Source organism: Azolla caroliniana, unplaced genomic scaffold, assembly GCF_043228905.1.
Source record: "Azolla caroliniana isolate FFs.n. ecotype wild unplaced genomic scaffold, voAzoCaro1.0.p SCAF_20, whole genome shotgun sequence".
Taxonomy (NCBI): Eukaryota; Viridiplantae; Streptophyta; class Polypodiopsida; order Salviniales; family Salviniaceae; genus Azolla; species Azolla caroliniana.
Genome location: NW_028230455.1, coordinates 12,096,216 through 12,111,653, shown reverse-complemented (window position 1 = coordinate 12,111,653; position 15,438 = coordinate 12,096,216). Strand labels below are relative to the sequence as shown.

Genomic DNA, 15,438 nt, shown 5'->3' with positions numbered 1-15,438 from the left:
TGACAAGAAACTTGTTAGGATGGTGGGTGATGTCAAAAACCTCCTACCCATTCTGATTATTATGGCTGGGTGAAGAAGAGGTACAATATTGGAAGTGGCTGAAGAGAAGAGTTGAAGGGAAACATAGAGAGAGAAAGCAATGGAATCGGAGATGCAGCAGAAATATTCATCGCCTCATATTTATTTATTTAATTACATATGATATTGATCGAGGGGTCATTTGTTTTGTTTTGTGTTGTATCGGGTTGAATTGGGGTGGATGATGATGATGATGGCGATAACATCTGAGATCATGAACAGAATATGGCTAGGAAGGATGAATGAAAATAAGCATGACTGAAAATTTGTCGCGAACATAATATAGGTAGGAAGGATGTCTGCGCAAGAAAACTTGACAAATGAGGCGGCACCACCTATTGGAAACATTTCCACATAGCAAATTAGTCTTCACGCAACTTTTACAAGAAGGAAGTTATTGTAATCATCCCACTAATCATACTCACATTTTGTTAGGCTGTCCTTGGAAAAATCTCATGTACCATACTCAGGATTTCTTCCATTTCGTGTTCAGTTAGATTCCGTGAGAGTACCTACACAGAATGACTTGACAGTTTTTAAAATTATGGTGACACCGCATCGTCACAAAATTATGTGAGGAAAAGCCTCCCATTTCTTCCATTAGCCATTAATTGTTTGCGCATCTTGCGTATTTCTCGAGAATCAATATGCAAATAGGCTATTTTATGCCATGCCATTAAACAAAAAATGTTTATTAATGACCATTGTTGAAACATTCTGATGAAATGGCAAAATGCAAAGCTATTGCATTTAAACTGACAACGAAAAAACTATAAACTGTAAACTATAATATGCACATATGACGTGCAAACTATTCTGAAACAGGACACGCAGCTGATTCCATTAAAACTGTTATGAACACACAAGCGATGGTCATATTATCGAGCAGTTGGTAAACTGATTCACATCAGCTCCCACTAGTTTAGGACTGAAAAAGATATCAAAATTCCAGGAATAAAACTTAAAAACAGTAATAATTCAGGATTAAATAATGCATACATATAGTTAGATCAGTTTAAAGAAGCTCCAAAGCAAACAATCTGATGCGAATGATATACAGCAGGGAAACAAACCTTATCAAAGTCTTGTTTGGCCTTATTGAGCTCTTTCATATTGCACAATGCAAGAGCACGTGTTACCAAAATTTTTCTTTCTGCTAAGCTGCGCCAACTGCTCATGTCTTTGCTACTTGAAAGATTTCGCTTACATAAAAGCTTTTGAGTTTCATGTATGTGAGCCTTGATGACTGTACGGGGGTCGTCTGAGCAAGACTCACAAGATCCATCCAAAAAGATTTCTTCACCATTGGAAACCAGCTCATCATGCATGTCCTCAAGCACTTGTAATGCTTTTGTGCAGTCTGCGAGACATTGTTCGAACTGCTTCAATTGCAAATAGCTTGCTGCTCTATTTACAAATGATCTTTAGTTCACAGTTAAGGTAAAAAGTTGTCTCTATTTGCAAGATACAACCAATGGTGCTGATCAAACCCCAAAATGAGGAGGAATAAATGAACATCCTACACCTGCTAACATGCATCCAAATGTAATACAGTAAGAATAAATGAGGAACCAAGTAAAGGATACAACAACAATGTTGGATTCTTCTTAATTGCATCCGAATATGCATTTACTGCACTGCTAAAATTTCCTTTCCTGCGATGAAATTTCTATAAAATGGTAAGAACAGGGATTGCTTCTGGTAGCATATATGCATTATATAAATATGTATGAAATGACTAGCAAAGTGTTTGCTATCTTGAACACAATTTTTTTTTGGTAAATTATGGATTGTAAACCAGAAATTATTTTATTTTAGAAAGAACAAGTGAATGATTGAAGCAGGACATAAACCAAACTTACTCATAAAAACTGTCCGCCTTATCTTGTAAAAATAAAGGTTCCCTGCAGTGATCGAGATAGACATGAGCTCATGTTAAACAGTGGAATGAAAATTTACATACAATTGCCAAAATTACCTCTCTGAGACATCAGTCGTATCCGATTCAGTCATGGTTCTTCCTTTCAAATGAACCTTGTCTATACACACACACACACACACACAAGATAACTCAGGTTTGTGTAATTTCGTATATTAGAATAATATGATATTCAATATGAACCAAAGACTGATAGCATCAAATAGTCCTACAATTTATTCATTCACTTAAAATCGTCTAACCTCTACTTTCACGAGCTGGCAAATTAGCAGCTAATGATTTTGGGGTGAACTTAACAGCAACAGAAACATGTTTTCTGGGTGCAGGTAATATATAGTTTGGCAAGTCCAAGGACGTCATTGTTTGGTTTATAGAACAGGGTGACTGCAAACATTTGGCCATCTGAGTTGTCTTTGACATATGGATAGAACTATCTTCTGAGGAAATGTTTTCACTAGCTTGGTCATTTGTTTCCTTTATATGCTCTGTACCTGAAGGAATTTCATGTTCTAATGCACTAAGCCAGCTTTCATTCTTATGCATGGTTAACTTTGCAACTGTGCTTATTCCACTTTCTGGACTTGGAACATCTTTCTGAACATCTTTCTTTTCCATATTAGAAGGTCTTTGAATTGGCAGTTTAGATTTTGTACATAATTGATTTCCGATATCTTTCTGCCATACTTCAATTGTATCCTACAGATTCAATTCAAAGACTACTTTTTGTTAATGATGCTAAAGGCTTAAAACTGGCAAAAATATAAAAGGATCTAACTAGTGCAGTTTTGGTTTCTTTAGAAATGGGCATCACAACAAAGTACTTAAGTATCGTTAAAGATGCACAACCCAGGGGGGGGGAAACAATAATTTATCTCTATCTTCTGATAGGTAAAAATAGCACAAAAACAAGTACTATTTCATACCCGTGCACATTTAAGTTCTGATGCTTTCCTTTGTTCCACAATCTTTCTCTTACCCTATCAGGATACAAAAAATTCTGAGAAACGAGGTATATATTGTGTGTATCTCAGGTCATTACAGAGGAACAAAGAAACAGCAAACGATACAAACAACGCCAAGAACAACGATTCAGATTGCAGGTTTGCTGTATATAATCAAAACAGTGGCATACACATAAATATAGAGATTCTTGTAAACATTAAATGGATGTTGTGCAGCCAGTAGGAAGAATGTCTTGTATAATCTACTTATCTGGTAAGTTGGCTCAAACTTCATTTAAATTTTTAGGCATCCTCATAAGTAGACACAATTGTAGATTCAGGAACTCTCATGTTCTCAGGGAATACCTGAACTTTTATTTCATGCTGTTCATGTTATCATGCCGTAAATTGCAGTTTTTATGTACCTCATCAAGCTTCATTTGGCTTTGAACAGCAAGTCGACCAAGTTGTGCACTTTTTATTTTAAGATCTTCTTTCACCTATTTCTCTTTCATAGAACTAAATTAGTGAATTATTTTTACAGCTATTAATTAGAATTGAACAAACATCTAGTGCAAAAAACATTTTAAATGATGGTACAAGACCACTGTAGGTCATGTCCAAGTCAAAATATACTGCACAACTCCCAAAGATGATGATAGAATTCTAACCAATGTGCTGGATGTCACATTGGTTAGAAAGAGCCCATCCAGTGATTTTTATGGAGGTTGAAAACTATGGGCATGTCACCGAAAACACAGAACACACCATTTCCATTGACCAAGAAGGTTAAAATGGTTTGTATACACAGTACTGTTAGGCAGAAATCAGAATGTCCTAATAAGCTATGAGGAGTTTGCAGCTCCTGTGAATGTGCAACCCTGCTCATGTTAGAAAGGATCATTGGAGCTTCTCTATGCAGCACTCAATGGTACACTATCTAACACTGTGATTCATCTGATGATGAATGTAAAGCAAGGGCCTTATAATGGGTCATCTTCCTACCTTGAGATGTTGTTGGGCTGATCTGTGTTCTTTCATTATCAAAATTAAATAATAGCAGTTTGGATCATTCTATTGTTTTCCAAATTGTTCATGTTCAGGTGTGGACAATCCAAGCTGTAGTGCATTTATATTTCGTCCATGTGATTGGAACCATTCTAGGATTTCAGCATCCCAACAATAATTATCTTAACATTCTGCCAACTGTTTTGATGGCATAAGAATGAAGCTTAATTACTTTTGTTTTGAAACCTGCAAATGCATTAGACAAAAGTTATTGATCCGAATTGTGCCTAGGTCACAATTGGGGATGCCCCCATCTCAGCCCTGATTATATCATCTGCTCCTTCTCATGTTGGCAATCATTGAGACTCACGGTCTCTCCATATTTTCCCTATGAAAACTTAGTCCCCAAGCTTCAACCCTATAGAGAAGAATTGATTGTACCAAACCACCAGAATTGATTTTCTTTCAAGGGAAAGCACCAAGGGCTGGCATATCATTAAAAAATCGAGCACCAAGGGAGAACAAAGGGTCTGCGAATGTTACTCCTAGCCATGTGTAGTGTTATGTGCCACCATTTCCTCTCCCAAGAATTTAAGTTTGGTTCTCATTGCCCATGCCTTAGTGGTGTTAAACACCATCACTTTAGTTTTGTCAAGGTCTATTGGACCGTTGTACAAACTTTAAAGCATCTAGGTGTCTCTGCGGTTCCTCTGAAGAGTCGGAAATTGACACAAAGTCATTAACATATAGTGATATCAGTAAAGATATTTCTGCCAAGCATGCTTTTGAACTACTCAATCTCTATACGTAATTAGATACCTCATCTATAAGTGGGTGATAGTGGTCATCCTTGTTTCATGCCAATCATGCTAGCCGTAGACTTTTACAGCCCATTAAGAGCACACCTTTCATAGGACTGATTCATATGGTGCATAGATTCCCCATGCATATGTACCCCACATAAGAGTAAGAAAGATGGATAGACTTGAGACAGACGGTATATCCACTGATACCTAGGAATCAGCATCGGCTTGAGCCGAGCCAATAAACCATTTAAAAATGGTTTGGCAGTTCACTTTAGGCTTGAGCTTCCTTAATCGGTTTGAGCTCGGTTTGGGATGGCTCAAGCCAAACCAAACTGATTTGGGCCAAACAGGTTACGGCTTAATTGGCTTGGCTAAACCAGTTTAGGCTTAACCAGTTCGGTTCAAGTTTGGAAACTCCCAAACCGGTTAAGGCTTAACCAGTTTGGTTTGGACAAGGATAAACTGGTTAAGCTGAAACCGAACTGTTGCCGATTCCTACCAATAACACCCCCTAGAAATAATCATATGCAGTGGTAGTATATAAATAAATGAATGTCACTTTATCTACCACTTTTAGATTGATTTCCAAATATTTTACACCAGGGAGTTGAACAAACTATCATTTAGATTTTCTCTTCAGTGAGACGTATCCATTTACAAGGTATTCTTGATAACTTACTTTCATCGTGCGTTGTCTTTCTAACTCCAGAGATGCCTCTCGTCTAACTAAAATATCTTTCCTTTCTCCAACAGCTGTTAATCTATCCCAGAGACACTCTTGCTTCTACACCATTATTCATCATGCAAAAAAATAGTGAAAACAATCAGACAAAGTGATTGCCGCATAATATTAGTGTTTTCTACATGAGAAGCAAGAATGCACTTGGATATTTTTGATGACAAGGTATCCTAACATTAACCATATAACATTATGATATTTTTCACCAAGAGGAGGTATAGATAACAAGAAAAACATAATCACAGAAATAGTGGCTACAAGCAATTCTTTAAATTGAGAATGCTACGTGCTGGATGGTTGTGGCAGCTCCATGCTAAGGACTATTTTAACAAATGCCTTGATCTTACTTGTCTGCCACTTTATGGCAGAGCTAGAGTCTTACTAGTACAAACTCAAACCTGCTGAAGTTCAGTTTTGTCTTACTACAATTTTGTCAGCTCTATTTGTATGCCTTACTTCCATCATGTAGGTTGCTCATCCAAACAAATAAGTGCTTCACTAGTTAATAAAAGTTATTACACAGACAAGAATTCTTCATCATGTGCATTATTACACTACTGCATTCATGCACAAAGTTACGTGCAGCTGTTAATAAAAATTTTATTCTAGTGTTTTCAGCCATATTTTGGAATTAATTTAATAATGTTCTTGGTATATAAAACTACACTTATTTGGTTTCTTATAAGAAACTGATAATTAATCCAACATCCATGGTTGTGTTGGCCCCTGAATCATGAGTTTAGAAGACAAAGGTTCCACTGCATTCCTTGCAGGTAACTCACTACTCCTCGCAGCCATCCACAAAATTAGGAATGTTATTAAGATTCACCAGCAATATACACATTTTAGAAAGAGGAAATTGAATATGCATTGAAATGTCATTTCTACATTGTAGGGGAGTGAAATTGCATTCTTCATGACTCTGATTCAGCGTAAGAGAACACAGAACAGTCTAGCATCTTGTACTCATGATGTTCACCAATTGGTCACCATTCTTGCTTTTACTACTTGTTTTTATTACTATACACCATGTAGTCACAAAACAAAAATTCTAAATCAGTTCCTCACAATGTACAATCTACCAATGGGCCCGGTTCGGTTTCTTGGTGGCCTTGAAATCAAACCAAACTGTTTACAGAAAATTTAGAACCAAACCAAACCATTTTTTAGAGATATTGATTATCATACATATTATGATTTTTGTGTGAGAAAATCATCATAAATTTGGTTATCACACTTATTATAAATTTGGTCATCATACCTGTTATAAATTTGGTCATTATACATCTTATAAATTTGGTCATCATACTTATCATAAATTTGATAGTCATACATCAAAAGGAGACTCTACTTATAATGTATATAAAATTTAATAAGTTAGAGACTAGAGGTTTAAAATTAAAAGTTGAAAGTTAGAGCCTAGAGATAAAAATTTAAGAATATTTTTTAACTTATAAACCTTTAAACTTATAAACCTTTAAACCGAAACCGCTAAACCGCTAAACCATGAAATTCAAAACCGAACCAAACCGGATCATAACATTTGAAACCAAACCAAACAGTTTATTTATCTTTGCACCAATAAACCGTTAAGCCACAGTTTAACGGTTCGGTTCGGTTCGGTTTGAGCCAAAACCGGGCCCATTGCTAGTACATCCCTCTACTTTAGGCAATGAAATATGTAGTGCTAGGTGATGAAATCTACATTCAAGGAAAATCTTGGTCCTCTTATCTTGACAAAATAAGAGGACCAAGATCTTGCATCCTAACCAGCCTAATCAATATGTGTATGCTCGCATAATTGGTGGCCCTGAGAATGTCTTTTATTTTTTGAGAAAACGGACTGTACATTTCCAGATATGAACCAAGATATTAACAATGAGCTCAGAACATAAAGTGATATTTGTGCATCCATAAAGCGATATATATCTCCATCTGATCTCCTCCATTGCTCAATGAAAAGACAACAGAACGGCACTACACAATTGTCTATAAATAGAAAACCCATCTTTAATAGCTATATTATGATATTTTTATTAAATGGTCAATGAGTGAATGAGCATTCGGAATATATCGCGGAATAAATATCATGTGTGGAATCAACCTGCAGAATACTATCTAAGGTATTCTACAGATTCTTAAGAGATGAAAAGGAATGACAAAATATCAAAATATAGCTACCTTTATCAGGAAAAACCGCACAGTGCCATTATCTACAACTGCAGAACTCTTACTAATGTCAATATCCCCAAATAGATCAGCTTGAAACAAATATGGAGAGCAGTTCACCTTAACATAGCACTCTGTCGCTGCATATGAACAAATTTACAAGAATAATAATTAGATAAGGCAAGATGACAGATTTCTGGCTCAAATATACTAGCATCAACTGACGCTTATTCAATTACATTCATACATGAAGGGGAGGATGACTTTGCCTTTGGCAGAAGAACGAGGGTCTACCCTAGTAGAAAGAAGGCTTAACATTTAACTTTCAAATCTATATGACACCAATGAAGACAATCTTGATTTACTTCCATGGTTTAAACCTCTATTGGCAGAAATGCCCTGATAATCTACACAAACTCAACTAATAACCCACTATGGTCCATTATGGACTTACATGAATACAATAGAGTAAGCTACCTAAAGATGAAGAGTGTTCCAATTGTTTGACATTGACAGATATTCTATGCATCAAACATCTAATATTATTGACTTTAGAAGAGTTATTCATCTTCAAGAAGCAATAACTCTCTGTACTTATTCAGAACAAGTAAAGGAAATAATGTTACAGATAATGTTTATCCAAAATGGTTTGAAGAATTTATCTTGAAGTTGACCTTGTTACATACAATTTGGTATTTTTCCAAAAAAATCTGATTAATGCCGAGCTCTTCCATTATTAGGCGTTGTGTCAAGTATGATTGGATTAATAAACAAAAAAAGTCAATATATACTTTGAGATATCCTCTCTTTAAGACTATAGTGACGACAAAGCATTCAAGCCAACTTCACTTGCCACTATTATCAGCATTTCCCTTGGACATCGGACGCAATGCGTTAGTTGCACAATGGCATATACCAAGCATCGGGATGTTCTGTTTCCCATGCATCGATAGAAATCTGCATGCTTATCACTGACTCACTTGTGCCAGTTATTTGGTGAATCAATTCCCTAGTCTTGTTCAAACCCATAACCTAATTTACATACTGTAAGTGAGATATCTAAAGTTGAGTTAGAAGTCAAACGAAAATTAATCATGCAAATTTTTTTATAGATTGTCTCATCTATGAGGAGTGAAATGCGTAAAAACTACCTAAGGTATGATGGCAATCCGAGAATCCTTTAATTTTTTACTTTGAGATTCAAAACCCTTGGACAAATTTTAGATATTCAAATGAGCGGCCCCAGAGAAATGTGAGCTCCAAATGAAATGAAGACCTGAAAATTCTGCAATCTCGAGCTCTCAACATAGACTACACCAAGATGGAGGTTCTGGGAAGGGAAATAAACACTCTTCATGTTGGATGATGGTGGCCATTATTCTGAAATGAGATATACCCAAGCGACCGCTAAAATGTCCAAAATAACCATGTGAAAGATGAAAAACAACCTCTAATCTATCTAATTACGAGCTTCTTTAGTGCATCAGACTGAGGTTTCATCAAAACTGTTCGTTGACTGTGGAATTGATGGTTTCTTTCTTAATGTTCAGAGACCCTGGACTTATGTTTTACTTCTGAAGATTGGACCTTGTCTAAACAAATGCTACCATGGACCTTCAAAGAAACACAATGAGTATCCCAAATAATGGAAACATAAAACTGAAAAGGAGCGGAATTAGCAGTGAAGTAAAATAATTGGATGACCATGCAACACTAAGCATCCTGACATGCAGAACTTCTGTACATTGATTCTAATTTATAAGAAGCCAAATACCTGACTCCAAACGATAACAAATCAGAGATCTTTGTAGGAGGAGTTGAAATGTATAGAGAACGAAGGGAATGGATTACTGAACAGTGAATATGTCTTCACACACAAACGAAATCCATGACGGAATCAAACACGTAGAAACAAGTGATCATTGCATACAAAGATCATTGAAAGTAAAGAAATTGATGAGAAATCCCAGTTGAAAGCGTGACATATGTAAAGCTTGGTCTGGTACTTTAGGAAGATCATGAAGCAGAAATTAAGCATCATGAAGAACTTCATTTCACAGACGAATAGAAATGAATGACTGAAGAATGAGAGATGAAGCTACTTACTGAGGATGTCGATGTTGTGCGGTGAGATGGAGCGGAGGGCGACATGGATGGTGAGCCAGGAAGGGCTCTGATGCCAAGTGTGAGAGGGAGTGATAGGCATGACTGCTCTCTGTCTGTCTGTCTGTCTCTCTCAATGTGAGCGCGCACGTGTGTCTGAATCTCTCTGCCTCCGTCTCTGTCTCAGGCTTCCTTGCCCTGTTTCCTTCCTGTTGGTTTCTTGTGTGGCTATGTCCCAGGCTTCCTTTCCCTGTTTCCTTCCTGTTGGTATCTTGTGTGGCTATGTCCTAGGCTTCCTTCCCCTGTTTCCTTCCTGTTGGTTTCTTGTGTGGCTATGTCTCAGGCTTCCTTCCCCTGTTTCCTTCCTGTTGGGTTCTTGTGTGTGTATGTCTCAGGCTTCCTTCCCCTGTTTCCTTCCTGTTGGGTTCTTGTGTGGCTATGTCTCAGGCTTCCTTCCCCTGTTTCCTTCCTGTTCGTTTCTTGTGTGTGTGTGTGTGTGTGAATCGCTCTATCTCTATCTCTGTCTCTGTCTCAGGCTTTTCTTCCTCCCCTGTTTCCTTCTTGCTATAATAACGTAGTAATACCAGCCACCTTATTATATGTTTTTTTTTTGTGTTTTTTTCTTCATAAACGCTGCGGCATACTTATTATGTACATATACATATATTGATATATATATATATATATATATATATATGTATATATGTATGTATGTATGTATACAAAAAGGCATATACCACACCGGCTTTCCAGTGCAGCCGATTTTCACAGAAAACAGAAGCACTCTCCTCCTCCACTCCTCTTTTTTGCTACTATGAAAAACACATACATACTCCTCTGCTTTTCTACTCTTGTGAGCATTTGTACTTGAACAGAGTTTGGTCTATTTACATCCATAGGACCCCCCCACCCCCCAAACCTTCACTTTCATCTTTGCATCTCAGTATGATCGTTCTGTGTCCATATCCGGTTTCTTCTTTCCACTCCTTTGCTTCCAAACACAAAGGAAAACGGCCCATTGATTTCAACCCTTCTTGCGTACCTTCTTCCTCGAGGTTCAGATGCAGAGCGACATTCCATGAGTCTTCCTCAGATTCTTCGAAACCTAGCCCTTTCCAGATCTTGGGCATTTCAGAAAATTCCAGTGAAGAAGATATCAAGTCTGCTTTCAGAACTAAGGTAAAATAAATATCCATTTATTTATTCTGGGTTCAAATATTTTTCATTGGATTGATTGAGCGTATATTTGTATTTCATATTGTGAATGCTAATCTATCATTAGATGTGCTTTTTGTGTTTTGGGCCCAATAATTTCTGAATAGAATTGGGTAAACATAGATGTGTATGTGATATGATGAATGCCAATTTATCATTAGATATGTTGTTCAAGCCTTTTTATTAGATTGATTAAGCATATACGTCTATTTGTTACGGTGAATGTCAATCATTAGACTGATTATGCAGATATGTGTATGTGGTGTGGTGAGGCCAATCTATCATTTGGTATGTTGTATTAGCACTTCATTAGATTGATTTAAGCATATAACCGTATGTAGTATGGTGAATGGCAATAAAGTATCTGTAACGTTGTTGAGGTTAAATGGGGAAACAATGATTGTAGATATGTTCTCTATGCATTGATCCCAAAAAATGCACAAGTATCATGATGTATATTCCCTCTTTGACTGCATATTGCTTGAAGAAGCTTGAGACAAAAAGAGATAAGAGAAGAAGATACTTATTAATTGTGAATCTATGTAAGCATTTCCAAATCAGCAAATGTTTGTTTTCCTCTGTCGAGATTGATAATGAAGAGATCAAATATATATGTGACAATGAAATGAATCCTCCAGATCATTGTGTTTTTCTACGTTTTTTTGCATGTCTATGATAACGTATCTTGTGTTTGATCATAAGTGATTTTATCCCTGCTTTGTTTTTAGTGTTACATTGTTACTTCTACCTGACACTTCTGCTATATTTGTTTTACCCAGGTGAAAGAGTATCATCCTGATGTTTACAAAGGTGAAGACAACGCAGTGTTGATAACCCAAAGGTTGATAGAAGCTTATGAGGTTTGATATTCGCTAGATTCAGCTGTTTCATTCTGTTTATGAAAATCGTCTTTTCTTTAGTCTCAAGAAGCAAAGGTTTCAGAAGTTTTCTAAAAACCTTTATTATCAAACTTTAGATTTTTTCTGATTCGATTGACTATAGGTCTTTAGGAAAAAAGACCGAATGTTGCATCCATGTAAAAAATCTGGTAGGAGAATGCAAAATTAAATTGTACACAAACCAGTTAAAGACCCCATGTGACTAGGTTGTAATCACAAGTCAATGATATAGGGACCCTGGGTACAAGTAATGCAGAGGATACAATAAATGCATAATGAGAGAGGTAGAATGTGGGTGCATCGATCAGCCCATGAACATTTTGAATAGGATGATGCTGGATGCCATCAATGTCCTCTGCAGTGAACTGCCTGAGGGGATCATGCTCAATCTCGAGCAATGATACTATGTATCTTTTGATGCAATCAATCTTCTTTGTGAGGATTCATGTGTTATCCTCGGGCATCTAGAGCAGACCGAATGAATTGCTTAGTCAAGAAATATTCCACCATGAGGTGCTCATTATGCTTGCTCTGAGCCCTCTTGGCATGGAATTCTGAAGTCTGACTGGATACAATTGTGAGTAAGTTTAAGTCCATGCATGCCTACTCTTAAAACATTGTGTTTGCTTAATTACCAAATTTCCATCTAACAATCTTACTACCTTTTTTCGACAGTCACTAATGAAGCAAGTAGATCGAACTGCATCTAAGAGGTATATATAGCATATGAAGAGATAGATTATTACACAAAAAATATTACACTGAATTTTGTTTCTTTGAAGAGATTAGTTGTGCTAGTTTTTCAGGATGTCTCTGGATCCTTTTGAATATCCAGAATGCGAGGCGCAAGAAGTCTTTGTTTATGAACTAAATTGCATGGGTAGAGGTATGTTTCAAGGTCAGAGTCCAAAGAGATGATGAAATGGAACATAAATTCTAATGTATAGTTTGTTTTTTTGTTAGGATGTCCCTGTTCATGTGTGGAGAGGGCTCCTTCAGTTTTTAGATTTGCACCCGACACAGGATGTGCAAGGTCCGTGGCACAAGGTGAAAATGATGTTTTTTGAAAAACCATAAGAATACAATGCTAAATCTACCTTGAACTCCCATATACACATTGATTCTCATTGACAGTTTTATGAATTTAAGGACCTCCCGATGACTACGCGGTTCAACTTGCCGTTGGACAATGTCCTAGAAATTGCATCTATTATGTTACGCCACTTCAAAGACAAATTGTAGAACGAATTTTTCGAAGGTTTTTCTATCCTATGGCTAAGAATAATAGCTCCATCTTAGTCCATAGAAACTAATTCTGATCGTAAAGAGTTCTTACATGTAGGGCATTGGAGGGAACTCTATACTCCAATGAAATCAGCCTCCTGGAAAGCTTGCTTTCGCGTGCCAAGTTTGAGAATGGAAGATATACTCCACCTAAACGAGAGGCAAAGTCATCAACAAAGTGGGTAGATTGGTATTGAGATGTATCATGCTATGGAAAATACTTAACATGGCAATAGAAAATTATGTGCAATAAATTTACTGGCTTTTCATGAACCCTTTGTTATGTAAATAAAAGGGCATCGCGTAAAGATAGAGTTTTTTCCTATTGTAACTGAGATTTTGTTAATTTAAACAAATAGAAAACATCTTCCACATGTGAACCCTGTCACCTTGATCATTGGCGTGCAATATGCACAACTAAGGCACTGGATTGTTCAGGCCCAAGTGCGTTTAACTATGGTGTTCTAATGGGATCTTGTACATTAGCACTCGTATCTAATGTACTAATATGATAAACAGTTCTCTTCAACAAGAAACTCGACAACATTATGGCACACTTAAGAAATATGAGGTTATGGAGTTAACAATCTGGCCCCCAAAGAAATGAAGGTTATATCATGTAATCAAGTAAACAAGTTGATATATCAACAAATGCATTGGAAAGTGGTATTTTCATTATGGTATCAATATTTTGTTCTCACCATTTTATGACTTCCAATGCCATAGTGTACATCAAACAAACAAGAGAGTATTAACATTCCAGTGTGTATGTTGCATTGATCTCTCATTGATCATCGAAACATAAGTGGATGGAAGAAAGGGTTATGAAGATATGGAGTTTTTGTAAGCCCATTACCTAATGGTTTCATGTGATCAAGGTACATTGGTGTTCTTTATTAATGTTACAAGCTAAGGTATTCATTTGGAGAGTAATGGTTGGAGTTTTACCATTGGGGCATGCATTAAACACAAGAAACATTGTTAGAGGGATGTATTTTTTTTGTTCGATAGAATTAAAATATACTAGGTATCGATTTCTTTCATGCTTGATGGCTAGAATGGTTTGGAAGTGTATCAATTTAGTGTGGATATCTTTAATTGGAATAAGACTATCTTCCTTCGGTTGGGTTTTTGCACATATGGAGAATAGTGAACCGATGCCTCATTTCCAAACTATTTTTGAGTTCTTGAGGTATTGGGGCCTATGGTTCAATTGGAATATGTGGAATGACTTCATATTTTATTTGCAAGTTGGGATGAGAAAATATGTTGTAAAGTTTAAAGGAGTTCTTTTGTGGCAATTGATAGTGCAAGAGAAATCACAAAATCTCAACCATAAAGAGAGAGAAGTTTGCAAGGTCAGATATCATCATATTCAACATTTTAATTGGTGTGCATTGTGTACGATGAGATTGAGTTTATAGTCATAGACTATAGTAGTATTTAGATTCATAGAAGGGTTCTATACTTTGTTGTAAGTTAGTCTTGGTGGTGTTTTTTTCTTTTGTAATGAAAGCCATTATTTGAGAGAGAGAGAGAGAGACTGTGTGTGTGTGTGTGTTTGAGAGAGAAAGGTTTTCATTAATTAGGGACAAACCATTTTATTGATTTAGGGAATGAGGGAGCATTAGACCAACAGAATTCACAGTGAAATTAAGCAAGAGGGAATTACATCCAAGAAATGTCTCACAAGGTATGGGGCACCCAAAGTTGATGCATGAGATCATTACGATACATTTCACATGGCTGAACTTTGGCACTTGTGAACGTTAACAAAACCTAAACTAAGATTGTAAGTACTATAATATATATATATATACACACACACACACACACACACACACACACACACTTTCTATGCATATTATGATGAAGCTATGGGCTAGGGCTTCGAATTGCGAAAATTTATTGTCTCACAAGGATTTAATAAAAAATATTGTTTTTGCTCAACACTTAACGTGCTAGACAACACACTTCGACCATGAGCCTTTGCAAGTTCTCAAATTTGGTCATTGACATACATACACATACTAGTGTCATGCATATAAATGTAGAATATCTGCACAACCATGGATGGGGGACTACATAATTCAGATTGCCAAAATATTTAGAATAGAAGTAAAGTTACGAGTAAACTTGAGAATTGTTGTTCCATTTTCCATTAATGAAACAAAAGAAATTTCGAGGAAGGAATATGTATCCTAAATCATACTTACTATGCGGCAGGCAGAAAATTGATGTGTAGGAGATGTAATAA

General features: G+C 36.4%; 2 protein-coding genes across 5 annotated transcripts; one reads left to right on the top strand and one right to left on the bottom strand.

Moving 5' to 3' along the window:
• Nucleotides 1-152: 152 nt before the first annotated feature.
• Nucleotides 153-10,333, bottom strand: LOC147851048 (uncharacterized). 3 transcript variants are annotated; one of them, XM_087335769.1, is made up of 12 exons: nt 9,787-9,937; nt 7,693-7,820; nt 5,452-5,556; nt 3,384-3,458; nt 2,941-2,994; nt 2,260-2,713; nt 2,057-2,117; nt 1,941-1,982; nt 1,665-1,733; nt 1,152-1,500; nt 504-590; nt 153-413 (listed from the first exon to the last, which is right to left on the bottom strand). In XM_087335769.1, the coding sequence occupies exons 1-11, from the start codon at nt 9,884-9,886 to the stop codon at nt 510-512; spliced, it is 1,518 nt and encodes a 505-aa protein (XP_087191895.1). In that variant the 5' UTR covers nt 9,887-9,937; the 3' UTR covers nt 153-413; nt 504-509. The 3 variants fall into 3 exon arrangements, with proteins under 3 accessions (XP_087191895.1, XP_087191896.1, XP_087191897.1); XM_087335770.1 differs by lacking the exon at nt 9,787-9,937 and adding an exon at nt 7,920-8,292; XM_087335771.1 differs by lacking the exons at nt 153-413; nt 504-590 and having other exon boundaries at nt 1,372-1,500; nt 1,665-1,747; nt 9,787-10,333.
• A 289-nt stretch (nt 10,334-10,622) lies between these two features.
• LOC147851047 (Chaperone DnaJ-domain superfamily protein) lies at nt 10,623-13,555 on the top strand. 2 transcript variants are annotated; one of them, XM_087335966.1, is made up of 7 exons: nt 10,629-10,962; nt 11,778-11,858; nt 12,573-12,610; nt 12,704-12,783; nt 12,861-12,944; nt 13,047-13,155; nt 13,240-13,555. In XM_087335966.1, exons 1-7 carry the CDS (start codon nt 10,729-10,731, stop codon nt 13,376-13,378), a joined length of 765 nt encoding a protein of 254 aa, XP_087192092.1. In that variant the 5' UTR covers nt 10,629-10,728; the 3' UTR covers nt 13,379-13,555. The 2 variants fall into 2 exon arrangements, with proteins under 2 accessions (XP_087192093.1, XP_087192092.1); XM_087335967.1 differs by lacking the exon at nt 13,240-13,555 and having other exon boundaries at nt 10,623-10,962; nt 13,032-13,133.
• Nucleotides 13,556-15,438: the final 1,883 nt, after the last annotated feature.

Excerpts from the sequence above, each read along its gene's own strand:
- LOC147851047 (XM_087335966.1), top strand. The coding sequence starts at position 10,729 with ATGATCGTTCTGTGTCCATATCCGGTTTCTTCTTTCCACTCCTTTGCT. Across the intron at positions 10,963-11,777 it reads AGTCTGCTTTCAGAACTAAG|GTGAAAGAGTATCATCCTGA; the intron begins GTAAAATAAATA and ends TGTTTTACCCAG. Across the intron at positions 13,156-13,239 it reads GTAGAACGAATTTTTCGAAG|GGCATTGGAGGGAACTCTAT; the intron begins GTTTTTCTATCC and ends TCTTACATGTAG.
- LOC147851048 (XM_087335769.1), bottom strand. The coding sequence starts at position 9,886 with ATGCCTATCACTCCCTCTCACACTTGGCATCAGAGCCCTTCCTGGCTC. Across the intron at positions 2,995-3,383 it reads GCCAAATGAAGCTTGATGAG|GGTAAGAGAAAGATTGTGGA; the intron begins GTACATAAAAAC and ends GTATCCTGATAG. Across the intron at positions 2,714-2,940 it reads CAGAACTTAAATGTGCACGG|GATACAATTGAAGTATGGCA; the intron begins GTATGAAATAGT and ends TTGAATCTGTAG.